Source organism: Monodelphis domestica, chromosome 2 (assembly GCF_027887165.1).
Source record: "Monodelphis domestica isolate mMonDom1 chromosome 2, mMonDom1.pri, whole genome shotgun sequence".
In the NCBI taxonomy this organism is placed as follows: domain Eukaryota; kingdom Metazoa; phylum Chordata; class Mammalia; order Didelphimorphia; family Didelphidae; genus Monodelphis; species Monodelphis domestica.
In genome coordinates this window covers 183,025,584-183,051,414 of record NC_077228.1, presented here as the reverse complement: position 1 = coordinate 183,051,414, position 25,831 = coordinate 183,025,584, and the positions used below count along the sequence as shown (strand labels likewise).

General features: G+C 39.8%; 1 protein-coding gene across 4 annotated transcripts in view; it reads left to right on the top strand.

The window, feature by feature from the left end:
• Positions 1 to 25,614, top strand: part of AKAP1 (A-kinase anchoring protein 1) — a 49,577-nt gene extending 23,963 nt beyond the window's left edge. For 3 of the 4 annotated variants that reach the window (XM_056816542.1, XM_056816541.1, XM_056816540.1), the window contains exons 2-11: positions 4,374 to 7,027; positions 9,881 to 10,014; positions 11,228 to 11,354; positions 12,178 to 12,305; positions 17,357 to 17,534; positions 19,465 to 19,615; positions 21,419 to 21,486; positions 22,562 to 22,635; positions 23,708 to 23,770; positions 24,404 to 25,614. In XM_056816542.1, coding sequence (XP_056672520.1) covers positions 4,396 to 7,027; positions 9,881 to 10,014; positions 11,228 to 11,354; positions 12,178 to 12,305; positions 17,357 to 17,534; positions 19,465 to 19,615; positions 21,419 to 21,486; positions 22,562 to 22,635; positions 23,708 to 23,770; positions 24,404 to 24,478 — 3,630 coding nt within the window. In that variant the 5' untranslated portion in view covers positions 4,374 to 4,395 and the 3' untranslated portion in view covers positions 24,479 to 25,614. The remainder of the gene's footprint in view (positions 1 to 4,373; positions 7,028 to 9,880; positions 10,015 to 11,227; positions 11,355 to 12,177; positions 12,306 to 17,356; positions 17,535 to 19,464; positions 19,616 to 21,418; positions 21,487 to 22,561; positions 22,636 to 23,707; positions 23,771 to 24,403) is intronic. The other variant, XM_056816543.1, reaches the window with a different exon arrangement.
• The last annotated feature ends 217 nt before the right edge of the window (positions 25,615 to 25,831 follow it).

Here is a 25,831-nt window from a genome sequence, read left to right as displayed (position 1 = left end):
AAAATATGTTTCCATATTCATTTTTGTAAGTGAATAATCTTATAAGATCAAAATCCCTGAAACACATACCCAAATAAACAAATGAAAAATCATATGCTTTTATCTGCATTCTTACTCCAATACTTTTCTCCAAGTGGATAGCATTCTTTCCTAAGTCCATAAGAATTGTTCTGGATGAGGAGCAGCTGGGTGGCTCAATGGATTGAGAGCCAGACCTAGAGATGGGAGGTCCTGGGTTCAAATCTAACTGTAGGTACTTCCTAGCTGTGTGATCCTGGGCAAGTCATTTAACCCCCATTGCCTAGCCCTTACCACTCTTCTGCCTTAGAACCAGTATTCTAAGATAGAAGGTAAGGGTTAACAAGAAAAAAAATGTTCTGCATCATTGTATTACTGAGAACAGTTAAGTATCACATTTGATCATTCCACATTATTGCTGTTACAGTATATAATGTTTTCCTAGTTCTGCTTATTTCACTCTGCATCAGTCCATGTAGGTCTTTCCAGCTCTTTTTGAAATCATCTTGCACATCATTTCTTAAAACACAATAGTATTCCATGACCACCATATACCACTATTTATTCAGCCATTCCCCAATCGTGTGACTTCCTTTTAATTTCCAATTCTTTGTTTTGGCATAACTCTTGGGAACCTGGGCCATCTCTGTAGAATGAAGCACTAGAATAGGATTTTAATAGCGATGAGTTCCAAAGTCTCACTTGTACAAGGCAGTTAAGAGTCAGGGAAGAGTTAGCCTTTCCTTGCCCCTACCCCAGGAGATTCCATATTCTCCTTTCTGTGTCCCCTACTCTTGAGTGATCAAGTCTTTTTTTTTTTAAACCCTTACCTTCTGTTTGTCTTGGAATCAATACTGTGTATTGACTCCAAGGCAGAAGAGTGGTAAGGGCTAGGCAATGAGGGTCAAGTGACCTACCCAGGGTCACACAGCTAGGAAGTGTCTGAGCCCAGATTTTAGCCCAAGACCTCCCATCTTTAGGCCTGGCTCTCAATCCACTGAGCTACACAGATGCCCCACCCCCCCCTTGAATACCTAAACTCTCTGCAAAGATTCTCTAAATCCAGTGAAATCTAAACTTTTGATGAAACTTTAACATATTAGGACCTGAGCTGCCCAAGCTTTAAGACCAAGATTATGAATGCCTGGATGATAGAAAATGTGATTTTAAAAAGAGAATATTTGATAAAGATGTGTTATATTGAGTAATATATGAGGAATATGTATAAGTCTTCTTTCTCTAATGAGATTTTAGTTCCACACAAGGCAGATCTTGTTTTGGGGCTTGACTGTGTTTAGTCTATTCAATTATAGCTAGGCAGAATCCCTTAGAAGTCTAAGAACTTAGTCATCTTACTTTTTTTTTTTAGTAACATTTTATAAACTCTGGTAGAGACAGCAAAGAGGGCCTCTCCTTGGAGTTAGGAAGACATGGGTTCAACTTCCACCCCTGAGGTATCCTGGCTCTGTGGCCTTGGGCAAGTCACTTAACCTCCTAGGTCTCCCAAGCAACTCTTTAGGAACAAAAATTGTCAAGTGGATTCTTGATCTACATGGATGGGGAGGATCTTTGCTTATTGGGAGAATTTCCTATGGCATTAAAAACAACTCCACCCACAGAACCATAGACAATCTTCCTCAAAAGAAAGAGACAAATTCAAGCAAAACTTTACTGTCAGTCATTACAGCTGGTTGCTTTGCTACCACAAAGTACCTGCCATGAATATTATGGTATCTTGGACCTTTTCTGTCTTTAACCTCCATGCTTCCCAACTCATTTCCTTGGAAGGCTGAAGAATAGGCAAACATATCATAAGTTTGAAAATACCAAAGTAAAGTGGAGACAGGTTGAAGAAACTAGATTTCTTAATGTCTTCCTTGAGAGGTCTTATTTTTAACTTATTTTAATTTCATTTTAGAAGTAGATTGGTATTTAAAACCCAGATGAGACCCAGGTTCTTTGAATTTTGAATTGACTGAGTCTGTTTCAGCTACTAGCGTGAATAACTGAGTTGACTGTAACCTAACCTTTAGGGATCCTTGAGAAGAGAGGACATGAGGGAAGTTGTCTAAAGAGGATGGACCAAGCCATTATCACATACTGACTGCCCTTGGGGAATACAAAATATTGCAGGCCATGCCTGAGGCAGCATAGAGGGAGACAGAACATGCATATGTGAGCATGTGATTGGTGTGATATGAGGAGTATAGGCATTAAATGCTAAGGAAGAGTTCAGAGAATCGAGAGAGTGATGGCAAAGAAAAGCTGGCAAGTTATCCAGCAGCCTCAAGAATGTAATTTCCTACAGGGCAAGGGCTGTGTTTCCCTGTATATCTCTCCTTAGCTTCTCGTACATAGTTCTCATATGGGGATTGATTCAAAGAAGCATAAATGTATATTCAGATCTTACCTGTAAACAAACAAAAAAACCCATCTCTATCCCTTTTCTCTGCCCAAACCTTAAGGGTTTCTATTCTCTGATTCTTTTTTCTTTCTACTTTTCAACCTCTTATTATTGTCAGGCTTATTATTCTTTCATTCTGCAGAAAAATGCTCTTCAAATAATGATCTGGTTTGATATTCTGGTCCTCAGTGTTCTTTGATTTGTGAAGTTTGTTACTGACCACCTCATCCTGGATATTTTCTTTCCTGGGTTTTCTTGATATTCTTTTCACTTGGTTTTCTTCTACTGTCTTTGTTCCTTTCAATCTTCACTGTTCATCATATGTCTCCTGTCCTTTAAGTGTAAGTAACCCATCAAGCTCTCTTCTCTCTATATTTTCTCCTTTGGCAATCTCATCAGCTCCCATTGGTTAAATTAGCACTAGATGAATAACTCCCAAGAGGTTTGATTATCACCATACAGATGATTCTCAAGTCAAGATCTCTAGCTTCATTTTCATTGAACTCTAGTCTATAATTCCTGCACTACAAAGATATCCCTACTAGCACCCCAAATTGAACTTAACCCCTTCTAAACATATCTTTCCCTTTCTTTCCCCAGTGGCAATACTAGTTTTTCATAACTGTAGCATCATCTTGGATCCTTTTCACCTTCATATACTTATCAGTTGCCTTGTTATATTATTTCAACAGTATATCTCAAATCCCCTTTTCTTTGGTTCTTTGGCCATTGTGTTAGTTTTAGTCATTGCCACTATCCATTTGCACTATTATAAGAACCTTAAGGTTGTTTCCCCTATATAGTTGGTCTCTTCCCCTCCAATGCATTCACCACATAGCTCTCCCAATCCTCCTAGGTCACATATTTGACCATGTCACTATGCTTAAAAAGTTTTTTGTTGTGACTTGAAGAAAATACAAATTCCTTGCTCTGGCCTTTAGATCCTTTTAACATCCTTATTTTGCTTTCCAGCCATCTAGGATCACTGGCTGTTGCCTGAAGTCTTCACATACTAGTTCTTTGAGCATTTGCACAGACCTGGAACATGCATCAGTCTCCCAGAATCCTTCCATTCTTTCCAGCTCAAGTGCTGTTTCCCTCATATCTTTCCCTGTGTCCTTCCCTTCCCCTTGCTTCCAGCTAGAATAGTATTCCACAGTCAAGATCTTGCTTTGAGTGCCCCCTCATTTTTGATATTTTTGTATTTAACTTTTGTGTATGTTGTAAACTCTCCTCCTTGAAGGTAGGGACTTAAAATTTTTTTCTCTTCGTATTCCTAATGCCTGAAACAAACAGGTGCTAATAAATGTGATGTCTTGAGCCATGTTTTTGGATGGAGAGGTTAGTGTCAGTTGTGCTGAGATTAGGGTGTAAATTAAGAGTTGTAGAAGAATCTCTGAATGGAATGTGCATTGAGCAGAAAGATAATAACAAGTGATGTTTATATACACTGATTAAAAGTTTATAAAATACTATCTACAATCTTGATCTTCACAACTCCAGGTAGCCCCAATTGACAGCTTAGGAAAGGGAGGTGGAGACATTAAGAGCCTTGCTCAGGCTTACCTACTTAGCAAGTATCAGATGTGGGATTTGAAACCAGTTCCTCTGACTCCCAGGTTCAAAGCTCTATTTACAATACCTCGGTGTCACTTCAGTAGCCAGAATTTCAGGTTTAATTTTTGGTCACTGATTTGAATTGTGATGAAATTAGAATTTAAGCATAATTGTAAAGGAATTTCTGAATGGGATGTATATTGGACAGGGAGAATTAATAGTAATTGACCTTAGAGTGCTCATTGAATAACTGATATTGAATTTTCCCATATCTCTCTGCATTTGTGCTGTAGTAGGAGGCTAGAAATAGCAGAATAGGTAACTTGTGAAAAGTTTTTGTTTGGCTAGATAATCAACCTCCTTCTGACTTGTGCTACTTTCTTATTTTCTATAGGTGAAACTGCTGAATCTCCAGGATGGCCATACAGTTCCGTGCAATCTTCCCCTTAGCCTTGCCTGGAGTTTTGGCACTCGTCGGCTGGTGGTGGTTTTTCTCTCGGAAAAAAGAGCATGTCAGCAGTCGTGACAGGCAGGCAGTGGCCGCAGCCAAAGATCTTAGGACAGACACCCCAATTGAGGAATCTCTCTTGAGGGAAGAAGTCTGCTATACCAGAGTAGTGCCTTTACCATCAGATGGTTCACGGCCTCCGGAAAAAGAGATAGTAACTATGGGTAAAAATTCTGTGGAACTTGTAACTAAACCATCACAGGCATATCCAGTTCCAAGAAAATCAGATTCTACTAGCACCTTCCCTGTCACCACAGACCCAAAGCTCCAAATGGGTGTACGCAAGGAAGATGGAAAATTGGAAAAAGCAGCATCTCAACAGGAAACGAGGTCTATTACCAAAGAGCCTTCACTTCCACCCCTGAAGGATGCTGTCTTCCCCCATGAAGCAATAGAACTACAAAAACAGGAGTCCCTGTTCAGTCTGACACCTGGGAAAGGCTGGCCAGACCATTTGGAGGCCCCCTCTGAGCAGCATGGCCCTTTGGAGAAGATAAAGGAGACAAGTGGAATAGAAGGAACGGGCGATGCAGCCCCAGGAGAGAACATGTCTGAAGAAGGTGGCTTGTCCCACGACCTTCGTTTTGAATCCAGAAACAGACTTCCTAGCCAGGATACTGTGATGGAAGAAGAAAAAGGGAAGGAGAGTAGATCTCGGTTAGTCAGGACAGTGCAGAAGGAAGAATACCTGGGGAAAGTATTGAATAGCTTTATAGCATCAAGTCAAGCAGAATTGTCACAGGAAGAAGAGGCATTGACTCATCAGGTCAGAGGTAGCAGATCTGGAGGTTTCCTAGATGGGGACCACCTTGCAGGGGAGCTAAAGAAAGGAAGCCCTCTAGAAATCAGAGAGGAGAAAGGAAGCCCTCTAGAAATCAGAGAGGAGAAAGGAAGCCTTCTAGAAATCAGAGGGGAGAAAGGAAGCCCTCTAGAAATCAGAGGGGGGAAAGGAAGCCTTCTAGAAATCAGAGGGGAGAAAGGAAGCCCTCTAGAAATCAGAGGGGAGAAAGGAAGCCCTCTAGAAATCAGAGGGGAGAAAGGAAGCCCTCTAGAAATCAGAGGGGAGAAAGGAAGCCCTCTGGAAATCAGAGGGGAGAAAGGAAGCCCTCTGGAAATCAGAGGGGAGAAAGGAAGCCCTCTGGAAATCAGAGGGGAGAAAGGAAGCCCTCTGGAAATCAGAGGGGAGAAAGGAAGCCCTCTGGAAAGCAGAGAGGAGAAAGGAAGCCCTCTGGAAATCAGAGGGGAGAAAGGAAGCCCTCTGGAAATCAGAGAGGAGAAAGGAAGCCCTCTGGAAATCAGAGAGGAGAAAGGAAGCCCTCTGGAAATCAGAGAGGAGAAAGGAAGCCCTCTGGAAATCAGAGAGGAGAAAGGAAGCCCTCTGGAAATCAGAGAGGAGAAAGGAAGCCCTCTAGAAATCAGAGGGGAGAAAGGAAGCCCTCTGGAAATCAGAGGGGAGAAAGGAAGCCCTCTGGAAATCAGAGAGGAGAAAGGAAGCCCTCTGGAAATCAGAGAGGAGAAAGGAAGCCCTCTGGAAATCAGAGAGGAGAAAGGAAGCCCTCTGGAAATCGGAGAGGAGAAAGGAAGCCCTCTGGAAATCAGAGAGGAGAAAGGAAGCCCTCTGGAAATCAGAGAGGAGAAAGGAAGCCCTCTGGAAATCAGAGAGGAGAAAGGAAGCCCTCTGGAAATCAGAGAGGAGAAAGGAAGCCTTCTAGAAATCAGAGAAGAGAAAGGAAGCCTAGAAATCAGAGAGGATATTGAACAGGCAGCCATGCAGATAATTTCCAAAGTGATCTTGGCAGCAAAGGAAGAAATGCTAGGGAAAACAGTGGGTAGCCTCAAGCAACACAACTGTCAACCCTTAGTTAGTTGGGTTGAAGGCTCAGTGGAGGAGAACTTTGCCCTAGCCAGCCAGAAACCTGTCTTGGGGCAGAACATATTAGATCCTAGTAGGGCTGTGATTGAGCCACCAAAGGCAGTAAGAGAGATAGTGGAGCTGGAAGCAGCTGGCCTACAGGAGGAGGAGGAGGAGGAGGAGGAGAAGAAGGAGGAGGAGGAGGAGGAGGAGGTGGAGGAGGAGGAAGAGGAGGAGGAGAAGGAGGAGAACCTCATTCATGAGCAAGTCTCCTATGTGAGTTGTCTGACGAACAGCCTCATGTCCAGGGCTGCCCTTGATGACAAGCCAAAGAATTCTGCCCATCGTTTCTCCTTGGCAGCATGTCCACCCCAGGCCGTCCACCACAGTGAGTCATTTGAGGAGGCCAACATCAGGGTAGAGGATACCAGCTGTGTCACCTGCATGTCAGAGGACAGCCAGAGGGCACAGTCAGTATCCTCTTCTGGTCACAGTTCAGATTCTGCAGGCACTTCTGGGCTAGAAGAGTCTTCCATGGAGCCCAACCTAAGCCCCAGCAACAATCCACTTACCTCTCCGCTGCTGGAAAGGACTGTGTCCTATAGCAATGGAGTGTTGAAAGGGGAGTCCTCTGACTTGGGGACAGAGGATAGATGGACCACAGAGACAGAGGCTGATCAGTCTGGAGGTAGGAATGTTTTAAAGTCACATAGAGTATAAAGTGGAGTGGGTTGTCCTTTATCTTGCCCTTGCTTCTCAACAAAACTGTTTTTTTTTATGGTCCTATTTTTAAAAAGATGTACAACTTGAGTTTTGAGAACTGTGCCTTTTAAAATTCCTTCTTCCAACTCTTAGGACCCAAGAGACTTTCTAATACTGTATCCTTAGCTTTGGGTTGTGTGTAATCAAGAGCTCTTAGGTGACTTGGTTGGGTTAAATGGATGAAACTTTAACTCGAATAGTGTTGGATATGTTCCTCTGTGGAGAACATCCTCTCAAAATAAGACTTGTTACTGAAAGCCAAAAGCAGATGGTAGGCCTATTTTTATGGTCTGTAAAGGAAAATCCTTGCTCTTTTGGAAATTAAATATAGAGAAAAAATGCTTTTTTTAATTGAAAAAATGGTTAGTTTCTTGAATGCTTTCTTTACTTGAAATTGTTTCTGTGGCTTCACCTTTCTTCCTTTATTGAGAGGGAAGTCCAAACCATAGCCATCTCTTGGTAACCATAAGATTTGGAGGTTTTCTGGACTAGTTCCTGTAGCAAGTTATTTGTGGAAATCTGGTGGGGATTTCTAGGTAGCAGCCCAACTAGTTTTAGATTGTGATTGGGTCACTGTAATTCTGTCCCAAAGGAGGCTTCCTGTGATTATTAAAAACTGTCTGTCGCCCCTCCAGCTTCTCAAAAAGGGACCCAAGCATGGAATGTTTGAATGACTAATTCCTTGATCAGCAGTTCCTTATCCTTGGTTGACAACTCCTAGAAGGTGTCAGATCTTTTCATGGAATGACACAGTGATCAAAACGCTTATTTTAATAGGCCCACATGTATCCTCTACATGACATAAAATGATTTGGCTCTAGAAGTGTAGGTTATGGCTTCAATCATGCTCCAGTATTGATGTGCAATAAATAACTTCTCTTTCAGATAAACCTTGGACTCTTTTTAACCTAAGACTGTATCATAGGTTCATTTTAATTTTAGATGTAAAACTCTTCTTTAATCCTGAATAGGAAGGGATTTCATAAGCTACATAGTCTATCCTGTATCTGAACCATATTCTAGTTTGCCACATCCCTAACCAAGGGATCATTATTCCTTTTTGGCCTTTAGACTTTAGAACTCCAAGGAAGTTCATTCTTGTTTTGGACAATTATAATTCCTTCCTTCCTGAAAGTAGGAGACACTCTCTTTAAAGGCTTGAATTGCTGGCCTGAAGTTAGAGAGTGGCTTGTGCCTAGAATGATGGTGGTTCCAGAATGGAACCGTTCTGAGTCTTTTTTACTCCCTTGGAGGGGAGGACTCTGTCAGAGACTTGTTGCCTTTTCATAGTCAAGAAAGCTGAAGAGGCAGTGATTGTTTAGTGTTAGACTAGAAAACAGATCTAAGAGCAGGGCCATATTTATTTGAGTGAGACTCTCCCCCCCTCCCCCCTCCAGTATTCCAGTATTCAATCTGTGCAGTGTTCCTAGAGGTGTTCTTTTGAACATGAATGATGAGCCTGATTTTCTCCTCTATAGTCTGCCTTCCTGGCTTTATGGAGATGTATACTATTCTTTAAAATTACAGTAGGGCACTTAAGGTTAGATTTGTGTGGAGTACATGATAGAGAGGTTACTGGTCTGGCAACTTCCAAGAACAGGGACATTTTCTGCCTTCTTTTGGAAGGGACACAAAATGGTAGTCTCTTTGTCAAATTCTTTATCCTTGGAATTATGTGGGACATAACTCAAGGAAAATTTGAGGACAAAAAGAAATCTAGTGATGATTTGAGTCACCTTTTAGCTAGAAACAATGTAAAAGCTGGGTTTTATGGGAGTGGATTTTTCTTTTCCCTTAAAGCTAGCTTGCTCAGCAGCTCAAGTTGGTAGGACCTTATTATAGAATCATTGTAGTAGAAAATAATCCCAGGACTTGTAGTTAGGATCTTCTGTTGGAATTCTGTTACCTCATCTGTTATTTAGTACTTATGGGAGCAGGTGAATCATTTTGCTTCTTAGCTTGAGTTTTGTCCTCTCAGAAATGAGAGGTTGGACCAGATGATCTCTGAGGCCCCTTCTAGAAAGCTTAATACCTACTTCAGGGGGATTTTAGACAGGATAAGCATGACTTCAGAAGAACGTATAGAATATAAATCAAAAACAAAATTGGCCTCTCTCCTTCTTCTTGTTTCTGGTAGGGAAAAAGGCCTCTAATCAGGAAGGGGGGACTCAAGAATCCAGAACCTTCAGGAAAAGCTTTCCTGAGAAGATGGAAGTAGCCTCTGTACCCAGGCTCTAAGTGCCCGAGAGTTAGGTGATCTCCCCTTCTTAGAGTGGTTGGGTTGGGGAAAGGTGGTGAAACCATTGACAAAGACCTATTTAATGGGTTGGTTAAGTGAGACCTAGATAACTTGAGAGAAATTGGTTCTTCTGTCCCTAAGAGTTTATTGTGATGGGCCCTGACTAAACCAACTGAAATTCAGCTAGGGAACCCCTCCCCCACCCCTGCCCTACCTCTAAGTGAGATATCTGAATTTTTTGCTTTAATTTCAACATTTCTGAACTAGAGCCTCCGGGGTTGGATGTGCTCCTAATAATAATGCAAGTAAAACTGTGGGTGGCAGACTAAAATTAGATCTATCTACACCCCCATTCCTATCTCCACTTAGACACTTAGGTTTATTATAGACCTTCTAGACTGAAATGGCATTCACTGCTTAAGAGTTGTGTTGGGGCTGGGAGGTGGGTGGGGCTTGATACCTTCTTGGAAAATGTTATTACTTGCTCTAGATGTGTTTGGTGCCTTTTTGTGTAATGTACAAACTTCTTCCCCCTTGCAGGTTCAGATGTGAACAGCATGGATTCTGTGGACAGTGGCTGTGGCCTTAGGAAGACAGAAAGTCACTCAAGCTCCCAGGCAGGCACTGAGAGCAACAAGGTTGAGCTCACAATATGGGAGATAGAGGTGCCAAAGGTAAGAATAAACCTTAAAGCTGCCTATTTTCAAAAACAGAAGGGACTGACTAGAAAAATAGGGGTAGATGAACTGATTTCTCCTGAGTATTTTGTAGAGAGGAGAGGAATATTTAGTTGAGTCCCAAGCCATCTTAGAAACACTTGGGTGTTAGGAGAATGATGCTACTGTAATGACTTTAAGCCCTTATAAGACTGAGTAATTAAAAAACCTCTTCCTTTAACCCTTCATAGGGTGACTTATCTCCCTTATTTAGAGAATCTGATTTGTTTGAGGTGGGAAGTACAGTGATCCAACTTGGAGTCATTATATCTAAGCTTCAGTGCTATTGAAAACAAGCAGGAAGAAGAGAGAACGGTTTATGAATCAGCCTCTGAATTAGAAGGAGCCACATTTAATGTGACATTTAAATGAAATATCACTTTCAGTATTCTTTGACTGTCCAGAATGCCCATAGTACCATATGCACCTAGTAGGAACCCACATAGTTTAATAACTGCATAATGGGACCAAAAGATGTATTTCCCAATTTTTATCTTCCTATCTGTGTATTTTCTTTCTTAGTCTGAGTCTCTTATTTAGGCTTCTGTCTCTAAGGACTGTCCTCTCAACACATAGGCTAAATTTGAAGAGACCTCTAGGAGAAGTGAGATTGGTTTGGTGTGGCGGCCAAAATCTTAGTTTTAAGTCATACGCTTTCAGGAATGATTGGGGTTTTGCTTCATTAGAGTTTGTGTTGTATTCCTAACTTCTGTGCCCAGATTTGCAAACAGAGACAAATGTGTTGAAGGCTTCAGGCTGCTTGGAATTGGTGACAGTTGCCTGAGGGTATCAGAGAACGAATTCTTGGATTTTTATTTTCCATTTGAGCTCCTGGTTTCTTCTAATTATGAGAAACAAATGGCCATAGTAATTTAACTTGGAAGGGTGGTTGTGCGATCCCTGTGTAGTTGGAGCAAATGATGGTAACTTACTTTTTTAGTCCTCCTCACATAACTGAGAATAAGTGGGGGAAAATGTTTCTCTGAATTTTTTTCCCCTTAATATCGCTTTACTTTTTCAAAACTTGACCTTTTACCTCTCTGAAGCTATCTTCTGGACTGCTTTATGTAGCATAAAATAAGATATAGGCTTTTACTTTGTCTTAAACAATGGGAAATAGATGTTTTGATGTGGAATTAGCTTACCATCTATCCTTCTACCTTTCTTGAAGCACTTGGTTGGCCGGCTAATTGGCAAACAGGGACGATATGTGAGTTTCCTGAAACAAACGTCTGGTGCCAAGATCTATATTTCAACACTACCTTATACCCAGAATTTTCAGATCTGCCATATAGAAGGTCAGTAGGATGCTTTTGCTCTAAGTCCTGGTTTCTCTTCCAAAATGCAACCAAGGCTTTGCATGTGTTCTAAGCATAATTTTATGGTTTGTCTTAGTACTTGCAAATCAAGTCATCAGATCCTGAAGGACCTTGTAAGGTAGGTGGTCAGGGCAGATGGTGTCCCTGGAGGAAGACAGTTATTCTCCCCATCTCCACCTCCCCTAAAATCATTTTCATCCTGTAAATTAGGGGGGGAAAAGGGTCTTAAAAATTAGAGTCTGGGATGGCACTACTACTAATGAAAAGATTTAGGATTATTTTGCCATGCTGCCTGTGAATTTACATAGAATCAAAATCTGAATAAATTTGTTTCATTTTTTTCCAACAAAAGGAAACTTTAGAGTCATTTTTCTCTTTCTAGTTTAGTTCTTATAATACTTTTCTTGCCAGAACCTTCCTTTCATGGATATTTTTATTTAATTCTCAACTCTATGGTATATGAAATTCCCTTGCATTTCTGAAATGTCCATATGGCTATCTGCTGAGAAGTTCAAACCACTAGCAAAATTGTTGGCCATTATGTGAAAAGTTACTTGGTTCTGAGAAGAAAAAGGCCTTTGAATTAGTTTTTGCTTTTAATAAGAATGCCTTTGAAATAGTTCTTGAATCCTTTTCCTTAAAGACTTCATTGAAGAAGAAATAATCCTTGATATTCAAGAATTAACAAACACTAAACCATAGGAAAAAAATTAGTCTCCTACTCTTTATCTGTCAAGAGTTTTTCCTTTGTTTCTTGATGGATATTTTCCTCTCTTTCCCTTTCCCTTTTCCCTCCATTCAGGATCTCAGCATCATGTAGACAAAGCACTTAGTTTGATTGGTAAGAAGTTCAAGGAGTTGAACCTGACCAATATTTACGCTCCTCCACTTCCTTCGCTGACTCTGCCTTCTCTTCCAATGACTTCCTGGGTAAGTTCCCTACAAATAATGGGTAGGAAGCTTTGGGGGGATTACGTGCATTTCCTTTCCTTTTAACTACCTTTTCCCCCAAGCTGTGTGGCCTCAATTCCAAGACAAATTCTAAACTCATGCACCATTTTTGAAAGGTGTTTACAATCAGGGAATGGCAGGAGATGAGGGTGTGCATCTTCCTGTTAGTTTCTTAATGGGTAGTGCTAAGCCACTCAGATCCTTACTGGAGGGACTGGAAAAGAGTCTGGGGACAGAAGTCCAGGAAATGGGCTTACAGTAGTTTAAAATAATGAACACTTTAGCTTTTTTGTGTCTGTGTGTGACCCAGAGAAGGTGTCCCTATTTTTGTTTGTGTAAATATAATATTTATAAAAAAAAGAATTGTATTAGCTTGATGGAGGAGGACCTCACAGCCTGATGGTGTCTCTTCCCAAGAATGAATGGGACCTTGCTTAGCTGTTTTTCTTTGTTACCAGGGAGAGTTCATTTCCCAGGGAGCAAGTGTTAAAAGCAAAATGAAACAAAACCCTCAAACCTGAATTGTGAAATGTTGCTAGACCATAAGCTGCCACCCATATAAATAATCTACATTGTCTTTGGTTATCATTTTATTTTTTTAAAAATCCTTACTAAGTATCAGTTCCAAGGCAGAACAGTAAGGGCTAGGCAGTTGGAGCAGGTTTACCCAGGTAGGAAGGGTCTTGAGGCCAAATTTGAACCCACTACCTCCCTGCCTCCAGGCTTGGCTCTGCCCATTAGGCCTCTTAGCCTGCCCTTCATTATACTTTCTTTGGCTAGTCCTTTTTAGCTAGGGATATACAGGCAATAAAATATATTACTTTTCTTTTCCTTTTCTTTTTTAAACTTGACCCCTAAGTAATAAGGATGCAACACATTTTTGGTAAGAAGAGGAGGCATTCATTTTTTTCCCCTAACACGTGTGAGGAGAAGTAGATATTCTTCTCTCAGTTTCTCTATCCTGAGTAGCCTGTGGCTGATTCACATCTGGCATGTGTTATAGAGTGCCTAGTCTCTACCTCTTGGGACTACTCAGTATTATCTGTTGGCATACTAGAATCAGATTCCCAGAATGTACTTTTGATATACTCCCATACAAACAGACCAGCTATGCCTAATCTCACTGTTAATAGGCTTTCAGGACTTTGGACTTGTGAGATTTATTTGGCTTTGGCCCACAGATGAAACTTGCTGCTCAATGAAAACTGTCTTCATGGGTTTTGATTTCAATGAGGAGATATTTCAGTTAATGGTCATTCCACAGATCCATTCTTATAGCTACTTAAGCCATGTGCTTAAACCAAGCTGGCTGTTTCTTTGTGAATTTCCTAACACCTCCAGCCTCCTACCCCCCCTCCCCCCCCATTGGAGGATATTTTGCATGAATTTTGAGATATTACAAATGAAAGAGAACATTTCATAAACCTAAATAAAAATATTTTTTCATAGAAATATTCATTCAGATTCATTGTTAAGGGAGCAATGGAGGGGAATTTAATTGTTAAAAGAATATTAAAAACCTTCTATTCATAAGAAACTGGTTGATATTAGGAAGAATGCTTTGATGTATAATTCCATCTGATATATAGAACACTGTTAGGACCTGGGAATGTACAGAATCTCAGATAAGACTTGGATCCTCCATCCTTTTTAGAACAGTATCATACCTTTTTTAAATGGGGATCTTGATTTGGTACTGTTGTTAATAAATTGGTCTTCCCTGTTCTCATCTGTTGGTGCTAGGGGGCATTTTTCCAGAGCATTGGAAGATGTCCCTGAACAATTATTTTTGGGGAGGGGTCAGAGTACCTGCATGGAGAGTTAGTATTATACTTCTATCAGCAGTGGTCCCGGAAAAGGTGGAGTTAGAAATAAGTCTCTTAGGGAGAGAGAGGACATTTGTAGGAGGAAGGGGTGGGGAGGTGGGACATATAGAAGGTACCATTTATACTTGGTGTCCTGTACTATTTTATAACTAGGTGTGAAAGAATGAGGATAATTATGGCCTCAATACTTGGAAAAGGACCTTATTAGCCTACGGAAATATATAGCCTGCAGGTGCAAAATTTTTAGAATTAAATCTCTTGGGAGATAAGGAGGTGGTCTGGCTGCTGTCAGCATTGGTCAAATTCCAAAACAATATTCCTTCATCTACTGTTGGTTTATTTGTACTTTTTTTTTTTAACTACATATAGAAACAGTTTTTTACAATTGTTTTCTTACATTTTGTTACTCAGATTCTCTCTTCCCTCCTTCACCCTTCCATCTCCCCCTCCCCCCAGGCAATAAATGGTCTATAATGGGTTATACCAGTGTTTTAATGCAGTGAATAATTCTTTATTCATCATGCCATGAAAGAGGACACATATCAAACATATAATAAGCTCATGAAGAAAATAAAGTGAAAGATGGCATGCTTTGATCTGCAATCAGAGTCTTAACAGTTCCTTTCTTTGGCCTTGGATAGCATTTTTTTTTTAAATAATGAGTCCCTTGGAGTTGAGACTTTGTTTTGCTAATAATAGTTTAGTCCTTCACAGTTGATCATCATACAGTATTTCTGTGACTGTATATACCGTTCATCTGGTTCTGCTCACTTTAGTTTGCATTGGTTCATATAAATCTTTCCAGGTTTTTTTTTTAACTCATCCTGTTGGTCATGTCTTATGGCACAATAATATTCCATTTGTAAGAGTTAAAAATGGTTTGACTAAATTTGTAAGTTAAAAGAATTATTGTTGTTGCTTTTTATAAACATTAAAAATTAAATTATGAGTATGTTAGTAGCTTTAAATACAGCAGATTAGAGATAGCAAAGAGGGAAATGTAGGAAGGAGATAGAAAATATTGCCTAGCTAAACACCCTATAATTGCTGATTCAAAGAAATCCAGCTCATCTCCAACAAAGGTCTCTCAGGTCCTGATCTCCAACCAGGAGTCATGGTAGTCTCTTCAGCAAGAGTCTTACCAGCACAGAATCAATCTTCAATGCAGAAGTCCAAGTCAGAAGAATCCTTCCAACACAGAAGACCCTCCAAGGCAGAGACACCAATGCAGAAGTCCTCCCTCAGCAAGAGCCACCAAAATCAGTAGAAGTCAATCAGAATGCCCTGATTTGTTTTTATAAGCAGTTCTCCAAATCACTTCCTGTCTCTGGTTTCTCCTTCCTTTCACTGTGGGCTGGTCTATCACATCTCAGGAACCAATCAAAGTCAATTTGCCTAGCATGGTGGGTGGGTGGGTGGGGGAGGTGGGGACAGTGCTTGTGGTCTTTTAGTATTAATGTACTAAGTAAATGTGAACTCTCTCCTTAGTGACTTACTAAGTGTTAAGTAGGAGTACTTCAAGTTTCTTATCAATTAACTTAAAAATAGTCAAATAAAAAATTCCCTTTCACCCATTACAACCATACACTCCAGCTTGTTTACCTATTTCCCCCATTGATGGACATCTCCTTAATTCCAGTTCTTTGTCATCACAAAAAAAGCTACTAATATGTATATATATATATACATATATATATATATATATATAAATATATATATGTGTGTGTGTGTGTGTATATATATATATATACACATATATATATGTTTTAACTCTTTACCTTCTGTCTTAGAATCAGTACTATATATTGGTTTCAAGGCAGAAGAGTATTAAGGGCTAAGCAGTGGGGGTTAATTGACTTGACTAGGGTCACACAGGTCTGATCTGAGACAAGATTTGAACCTAGGACCTCCTCCCTCTAGGCCTGGCTTTCAATCCACTGGCTACCTAGCTATCCTGAAAATATTTTTGTGCAAGTAGGTCCTTTTCCCTTATTTCTGATCTCTTTGAGATACAAACCCAGTAGTGTTATTGCTGGGTCTAAAGGTACTTCATTTACTGTTAATAACTGTTGTTTAGGAAGTGGTTATCCACTTCCTAGTTTCTCCTCTCCTAGATTTTAGTAAAGAAAAGAGAGAGAGGGACAAAAACAAAGCAAGGTAAAGTTTGGGAATAAGAGAAAGGGCCCAGAAGGAATTTAAAGAAGAATAGAGACTGGGGTCCTAGTTCTCATCTATAGGATGCCCCCAAATTAAAGATTTAACTGCTTAAAATTGCACTAAGACATTTGCAACTTCCTGCATAGGGTTGATTCTCATTCTGTTCTAGTTCCTTCTGGATTCCTGATTTTATACTCTTGTCAGTTAAAGTGCTGGGTTTTTGTACTGTGTATGCTTTTGGGGACCCCCCAGGTCCTAGTCCCTTGACATTTTCTCCAAGGCCAGATTGGAGATCTTGAAACATCTCTTTCCCCATCTTGGGGAAAGGCAGCAATGAACTTGTTGTGCAGTAATGAGGATGTCTGGAGAAAAGAGCATCTTGGTTTGTCAGCCGGTCTACTGTGGGAGGTCTTACTACTGTGGCAAGGTTGGAGTGTTAGCTCTGCTTTCTTGATTAGAACTGTTTAACAAAAATATTATCTCTAGGGGGAAAAGGCATTAATTCCTTTTTTTTTTTTGAAGGATTGGAGAAGTGTGGACCCTTTATAAGTGAAATTGAATCCATTTCCTTTATGCTTATGGTACCTAAACCATTGAAATGACTTATAAAAACTTAGTCCTGACTGCCAGAGAAAGAACTGATGGAGTCTCAATGCAGATCAAAGCATATCATTTTTCACTTCATTTTCTTGAGGAATTTTTTTTCTTAGTGATGTGTTTTTATAACATGATGAATATGGAAGTGTGGAAAGTATTACATGATAGAAAATGTATAGCCTATATCAAACTGTTTTCCACAGGGTGGGAGAACTCAAAATGTGAGAAAAGAAAATGTTAAAAAGTGTTTCTATGTTAATTAGGGGAAAATATTCTATCTTTAAAAAAACCAAACAACTTGGATTTGGGACAAACTAACTTGAAAACTCAATGTCCATTAGAAATGGGTTGTTGACCCTCCAGTCTGACTGCGTCTCAATGACTAAATGCTAGAGGTCTGGAACACTTGAGCTCTCTATTCTATTACTACTTTTCTCCTTTTCTTGGCAGCTCATGCTCCCCGATGGTGTCACTGTGGAAGTGATTGTGGTCAATCAGGTGAATGCCGGCCACATGTTTGTGCAGCAGCATACGCACCCCACTTTCCATGCGCTCCGCAGTTTGGACCAGCAGATGTACCTTTGCTACTCTCAGCCAGGGATCCCTACCTTACCTACACCAGTAGAAGGCAAGTATTTGCTGAGGATGTTCTCAGATGGTGAGGAATTAGGCGGCTGAGACCCAAAAAGGAAGGGGACGATGAGAAAAAGGGAAATATTCTCTATGTGTAGTTAAGAGAGGAATTCTTATTGGTGGTAGAATTGATAACTGAGCTAGTCTGTAGAGACAGCCAGGCATAGTGGATAGAGAGCTGGATTTAGTTAGCATGACCCTGGGTTTATGGCCCACATCTGACCCTTGCTAGATCTGTGCCACCCTGGCCCTTTGTGTGTCTCAGGTCTCTATCTGAAACTTTTCTGCTAAGTCATAAAAGGTTATTAATTTGCATCAGTGGAGGGACTTCCCACATTGGGAGTCCCTGTGCTGATCAATTAGAAGGTCATTCATGTATTCTGCCCTGAATGCCTATAATAGGAGAGGATTTCTAGGTAGAATGATGGGCACTTCAGCTCTGCTTTGACATGAGTTGAGGTCAAGTAATTGTTTAAGCGTTCTTTCTGAAGTCTTCTCCAGACTCTAGACTCCCAGAGTGGCAACCTCTGGTAGCTAATGACTTGGGTAGTGGCCGTAATCTTCTTTGGGGAAGACCTTCCTGTTTCCTTACTAGGTCAAAGGTTGCTCAGAGGTGGGAGGGTAGTTAGTCTAGGACTTGTTGGGAGATATCATGATCAAGCAGAATGCCAGGTTTGGAAATCAGGTCAGGACTGCTGGGTTTAGAACTTGTATCAGCCTGACTTTTTCTTAGGGATATTTGGCTTGTCTGCTGTATAGCCCTAGGGAGAGATAACACTAACTGTCATGTAGTATTGAAAACCTGGCAAGGAATGCCAAAGGGGATATTGGTTGATATTGGGCGCTGCTGGTAACCCTTGGGGAGAAGGACCCGGTATAGCAGGAGGTGACTTATCAGTACACTGTAAGCTATTTCAGTGTTGTTACAACTACCTTCTAGTGAGGCTAATCAGCTATAGACAGACTACTTAGTGCTATCCCTTAATTCAGGCCTCTTTCAGGAAGTCTAGCAGTGTTTCCCTGCAGTCTTTTAAAAAAAAATTTATGTCTTGTTTTTCCAGTTAGCAAATTTATATTTTTCTCTTCTTCCCACTCCCTCCCCATTCAACAACTGGGGGGGGAGGGGAGGAACCCATCTTTGTATGGCAAGTACAGAGCCCAAAAAACCAAATTTCTATGTTAAGTCCTAAAGTGTCACATTTAATGCCCAGTCACCTCCATGGCTAGAAAGAGGGCATAGGTGATACTTCATCTTTGATCCTTGCAATTTGCATTAATCAGTTATAGTCTTTCAAAATGGTTTTTCTTTTTAATGTTAATATGATTGTATAATTGTTCTCTTATTTCTTTTCACTTCACTTATGTCACTCACTTCACACATTTCAGAGAGGTCTTCCCAGTTTCTTATGAAAAAATCCCTTTCATCATTTCTTCTGATATAATAATGCTGTTATATTAATATATCATCATTTGTCCACAATAGGTGACCACCCTCTTAGTTTCCAGGTTTTCTGTACTAAGAAGAATTGCTATAAATAATTTTGTACTTATGGATCCCTTTCCTCCTCTTTTGATCTCTTTAGGATCTGAACCTAACTGTAACTGGGTCAAAGGCCATAGTTTGGTAACTTTCCAGGCACTGTCCCAAATTGCTTTCCAGAATGACTGGACCAATTCACAGCTCCACCAGTGGTCCATTAGTAGTATGTGTATTTTCCAGAAGCCACTCTCAACATTTTGTTATTCTCCTCTTCTGTCATTCTGCCATTTTGATGGGTGTGAGGTAGACCCTAATTTGCTTTAATTTGCATTTTAAGGTCTTTTCAATAGCTTGGATTTCTTCCTTTGAAAATAGCCTTTTCTGCCTATTGATTGAATATTGATTGATATATTCCCTTTATTCATTCTGCTCATTTGCTCTACAGTAGCAGTAATCTGTGCTGCCCCTGGGTTGGATGGAGCCTGGTGGCGGGCCCAAGTTGTTGCTTACTACAAAGAGAGTGATGAAGTTGAGATTCGTTATGTGGACTACGGTGGATATAAAAGAGTGAAAACTGAAATACTTCGGCAAATCAGGTCAGGTTATGTATGTCACTTCAAGCTTCTGTCTGGGTTCTGAGTCATTTTGGCGGAGCCAGAAGTTTTGTTGAATTATGTACTTTGAATCCCAGGCTAATGATCTTCCCCAGCATCCTTTGTCTAGTTAATTCTAAGTTACTTAACTTAAAAAAAATCATGAGTGTTTAGTTTGATTAGTGTGTAGTATTAATTAGATTAATGTAGATTAAAGGATATTGGTGTATTTCAAGAGGTTGTGATTTTAAGTACAGATTCATTGTTTAACTGCTTTAATTTCAGTGTTTTATGGAGTTTTTCAGTTAATCCTTGTTATAAAGTTTACCTCATTTGCTTTAGGAGATATTTCTGCCATATTCTCAGTTGTCTTCCCTCTTATAAAAGAGTGAATACATAAGTGAGCTCATATACATAGTATATGTACACAAGCACATACATATATACAGAGGCACATACATATGTGTATCTATAGAGGTATGTGTACATATATACATATATGCCTTTTTGTCTATATGTGTATATGTCTGTGTATGTGTATAAAACACAATATAAGCCACAAACTATGCTTAAGTTAGAGAACTTTATTGTGGTGCCTTTGTAATATTACTTAGCATGAGCTGTGTGCCAAAAGTAATAAATCCTATTCTTTTCCCTCCTCCTTTCTGTTCATAAATATTGTTAATACAGCCAAATTCTAATAAGTATAAAAAGAAATTGCCTGAGGTAGTCATATGTATTGGAATTTGTACTATTTAAAATTATAATTATGTAAAATAGGGCCATTGGTTTCAGCCTAATGAAGATGTGCAGTGCAAATTTAAATAATGTGACTTCATAATATTTCACTATTCTCACTAATTGGGATCTAACTGTAAAGTTAAACACTCTATTTTGAATCCTTGGTTCTTTGCTGTTTAGGATTCTCTCTTATCCATTATCATGAGAATATCGATTGGAGGGTTTGGGGGAGGGATGAGTCCAGACGTGTGATTTTATTAGTCTGGGGAATCCTTGGTAGAGAAACTCCTTCTACTGATATGGATCAGTCACTGGACTGTAACTTGTAGTTTTATTGTGACTTGGGGTATGTAGAGGTGAAATAATACCTTTATGATCTTACATAGTATTGCCTTAGAGGCAAGATTGGAACCAGGCTTTCTGACTAAAGGCCAATTCTCTGTTCTCTTTGCCATGCTGCCTCTCATGGATAATCAATATTTTGACTTAAAATTTTTTTTCAAATTCACTTGGATCATTGTTAAGTGTTCTCTCCCTCCTCAGATTATTATCTTGGATCTACTTCTCTGTTTACATCATATATTTCTCCCTTCCAGTAGAAGGGAAGCTTCTTGAAGGCAGGTCATATTTTTAATTTTTGTCTTTGTGTGCCCAGTGTCAAATATGTTACTGTTGCACGTAGTAGATATTTAATAAATGTTTATTCATTTGAAATGACTCTCATCTTAAGAAATACTGCCCAATAGGTTTCTTCTTGAAAAAAGAATTCTGCTACAGACATTTTGTGAAGGGAAGTAGACAGGATGCTCCCATTTTAGTTAATTCCTACACAAGTTCTGGTTTGTCAGAATGCAAATTTATTGCCACATCCTACTGCTCTACTTAGGTATGGTGTATTAGCCCAGGCAAGTGCCCCGTTTGCTTCCTTAGAGCTAGGTTGGTCCACCTTGCCAGGACTCAGTCAGCAGTGGAAGAATCTAGACATGGCAGAAGGCAACACAGTAGCATATTTTAAAAGTCAAGCTTTTTAGTTTCCAGCAACAAGTTTCTATCTCCTTTCTACAGGTCTGATTTTGTTACACTGCCATTCCAAGGAGCAGAAGTCTTACTGGATAATGTGGCACCTCTGTCAGGTAAAGATTGGATAATATTTTTTGCCCCCCTTTATATTTCCTTCCAAGTCTCAGATATAAAAGACTTTCTCTAGAGAGAGCTGAAAACAGCTTCATTCATCCTGGATACAGTGCATCCCTTCATTCTTCCCATATTTCTGATTTTAACCTCTCCCCGACTTCCCAACATCAGACATACCTGAGACAACTGAACAATAATACTAGATATGTAAAGACACTGATAGTGTTCAGCTGAGCAGTCTCGGTATCAGGGAAATAGGAAAATCCAATTCCAAAGGATTGAGATGTAAGTCAGTGGTGAGGAAGCATACAGATATTAAGTGAAGTCAGCTCTTTTAAGAAGTTTGGGTATTTGTAGCAGTTAGGTAGCACAGTGGATAGAGTGCCAGAGCCTAGAGTTGGGAGGAAGGACCTTGGTTCAAATCTGACCTCAGATTTTCCTAGTTGTGTGACCCTGGGAAAGTCATTAATCCCAAATGCCTAGCCCTTGCTATTCTTCTGTCTCAGAAAGAAGACTTAAGACAGAAGATAAAGGTTAAAAAAATTTTTTTTTGAGTATTTAAAGAGAGAGAAGAGTTGGGATGACTAGAGAATTTGGAGGGTTTTTTTTAAGGACTAATGGGACCATAAAATGGATAAGAAAGGCTTAAAGATCAAACCTTTGTGGCCCCATCTGACATAAGAAGGGGGGGACAGGAAGATGAGTGGAGGCTGTGGTTTTGTCTAGGGGCAGGTTGAAGGTGGTGCTCATATTAAATATTTTGGACCTGGGTAAACTAGGGATTGAAGTTGTCTTTATATACCCTGAGGATTGAACAACAAAAAAAAGTGGAGAATAGATTCTATAGGGATTTCAATGGAGGGTTAAAAAGGATTGATTTTGTATTGTTTCTCATAAAGAATTAAATCCTACCCAGATATCTACAGAATTTTCTTCAACACAAGACTAGATTCTATTGCCAGGAGCCTAGCACAGGGAACAGAACCTCATTATCCTCGTTTTCTCTAAATGAAATTTCAATTCTGGGTCTTCTTCCCTTCATCTCTCCCCTCTATCCCTTTACTCTTTCCAAAGATGAGGATCATTTTTCACCAGAAGCTGATGCGGCCGTAAGTGAAATGACCAGAGGTACACCACTGCTTGCTCAGGTAGGAATAATAGAATCTTAGAGGGGAACTTGGTGGCATTTAGTCCAACTCGTGTCTGAATAAGATTCCTCTTTAGCACATTCCCATTGAGTGGTCATCCACCTTGACTTGAAGATTTTCAATGAGAAGGAACTTGCAACCTCTATAGACTTCCCATTTCATTTGAAGACCCCTCTAATTGTTAGGAAGTTTCTCCTTAGATTAGGCCTAAATCTCCCTCTTTGTAACTGCCACCCATTATTCCTAGATTGGCCTCTATGGCATAGCTCTTCCATGTGGCAGTCCTTCAGATGTTTGAAGACAACTGTTCAATTTTCTTTTCTTCCATTTCCCTTCTCCTTCTCCAAGTCTTTAGATGGATCCTCCCCAGTGCTTCCATCTAATTATCTTAAGGCATGATTGTGAGACCCCTCACCATCTTGGCCACTGCAGATACTGTCAGGATTGTCAGTGTTACCTCCTAAAATGTGATGTCTGAAATTAGACAAATCATATTACAACTATTTATCTGGGACGAAATTTAAGGATCAGCTCCCTAGACCTGAATATTATGTCTCATTGTGGCCTATTAAGCAGGAAAAATGCAGCAATATTAGCTTTTTGGATGCCTGTATGATTCCTGAAGACATTCACTATCCACCATGTACCCTAGACTAAATGCTATCTAACCAACCTCTCTCATCTTGTACTTGAATAATTTCTTTCTAAACCTAAGTGGATGAGGAAGATTCTTTTATTGCTTTTCATCTCATTGGATTTGACCCAGTGTTCTGGCCTGTCAAAATTTTTTTGACCTTGACTCATTCCATTTATCTTCCCAACACTGTGTCCTTATGCAGATTTGATGAGCATACCATCAATGACTTTGTCCAACTTATTGACAGAAATGTTAAACAGCACAGGGCAGACAGAGATCCCCTGGGCATTCTATTAGAGTGCAGCCTACTGATTGTCCTTGTTTGGGGGCCTGGGGAGATTTGCCCATACTCACGTCATTGCATTGGGTTGAACTGTCAGTCTCCAAAGATTACGGTGAGTGGCTGACTTAATCTTATGTCTCTCTTATCTCTAGGTTACCAATTATAATTCTACTGGCCTGCCTCTTATACAGCTATGGAGTATGATTGGGGAAGAGGTAATAATGGCTTTTGGCTTTTTCTTACTGAAGTACTTTGCCAGTATTAATAGCAGCAGAAATGTTGGGTTTTTTAGGAGAATTTGGAAGACCAATTTTTCAATTCTTGGTGTAGATTTGACTGGTCTTTGTTTCCCTATCCTTTTGTATTAATGAGCTAAAGTTTAGTAAGTGTAATTTTTTCTCCCCCTTTCTGGAAAGCATGTTGAGATTAAAAAAAAAATTTTTTTTCAATTCAGAAAAATCTGTTCTCATCTCTTTCTCCACTTGCTAAATTGAAAAACAGAAGGCAAAAAAGAGGAAAAACAAAATACTTGTAACAAATCTGCCTACTAGAGAAAAACAAATTCCCATATTGGTTATTTCCAAAAATATATGGCTCATTCTGCACTCTTAAGTCTACCTCCTTTCTGTCCTTTTGGGATGTTTTTTCAGATACTGCTTTAAAATTTAAGAGTGAGAGAGATAACACCTTGAACAGCCATTTTGGTGTATATAGTGAGAATAGTTTCATTCAAAATATATTTTGCTTTGCCAGTTCTTTTTGCCACAGGTGTGACTTTTTGAACATCGGTATCTTTTCTTCTGAAGTTTATTGTGGCTATTACCTTCAACAAACTTTTTCTTTTCCAGGCGGTGTCTATAAACCGAACGTTGGTGGAAAGAGGACTTGCCCAGTGGATAGACAGCTACTACACAAGCCTTTGATACCCCCCCAGGCAGCCACTTCCTGAATCCTTTTTTGCACTGTATTAGAATTGGGCTTGGCACTCATGGGAAAGATTTGTTTCACATCAGAATACAAACTGTTGTCCTCCCCCAGTAATAGTCATTTTTTAGGCCATATTGTGGTCACTTTAAGGAAATATAACCTCATCTCTATGGAAAGCAGGGATATTTTTTAAAGCCACAAGGCCATAGATTTACAACTCCCTAATGTGGTTTCAAACTGAAAAAAAAAATTAAAAACACTCCACAAAATAGGGGGAAGGGTCTTTAATGAAATAAAAATACTTTCTCTTTCACTTCTTTCCCTCCCTCCCAAAAGAGTTGTGGCTATTCCTGTTTTGTGAGTATAATAGCATTTTAAGCAGATATATGTTGCCCACTCAAGAAAGAGTTTTACTGTTTCTAAGCTCCCAAAGTCTGTGTTGACAAGTCTAGTGTTAATGTGACCAGCCTGCTTATTTAAAAAAAAATAGACTTTATGGTACTTTACCTATGTATACACCCTCCTCGAAGACTTCATTTGTTAATCAATAGGAAACCAAACTTGCAGAAGTTAGGTACAGGACAACAGTCACAGTTTTGGCCTCTGGAAATTTTCCCCCCTGGTGGGGTCAGGAAGGTGTCTAAAGGAGAGGACCTGTCAGACTGCCAAGCCTAATTGTAATTTGTAACCATTTTCTATTTGTGCAAAGTCTGTAAATATATAAAGAAAGAAAAATCACTGTAATATTTTGTACAAGAAACACTGGAGAAGAAAGGGAACTTGGCTTTTTTTCTGCCGTTGATATTCTCGAGTAGGTAGAAACCATTCACTGTGCATAGTCCTTCCCGCTCTTATTCCCAGAACCTCTTGAGAAGATGCTCTTTTCCCTAATACCCATAGGATGGCATAATCAGGATTATTGGATGGTATGGATTGAGAATTCTTGCTTGCTTATTTTCTTCTGGTGTACAGATCTGTAAAAAGTAACCAAATGGAATTAGTATTGCATTGGAGTGACTTTTTGATTAATTCTTTGCTCTTTTTAGACTGGCAAAAGAATTGTGCAATTTAAAATTGTTAAAGTAATTTAAGCTAACTTAAAACTTATATAAAAAAGCCATGAATTGTATAATTTTGAGCCTATTTTCTTGAGTGTTTAATTGCTGCCTTGGGGATTGGGGGAGGGTGGAGATAGGGGTTGGATGGGATGCTTATGTACAAAGGTTTTGTCATCTATCCCATCAACCCTTGTTTCCAAGACGTGTGCTGTTTTGTCCTTGGTCTGCTTTTGGGTACCTGATGATAGTGTTGATGCCAGGAAGGGCTCATTTTGGAACAATGCTAATAAC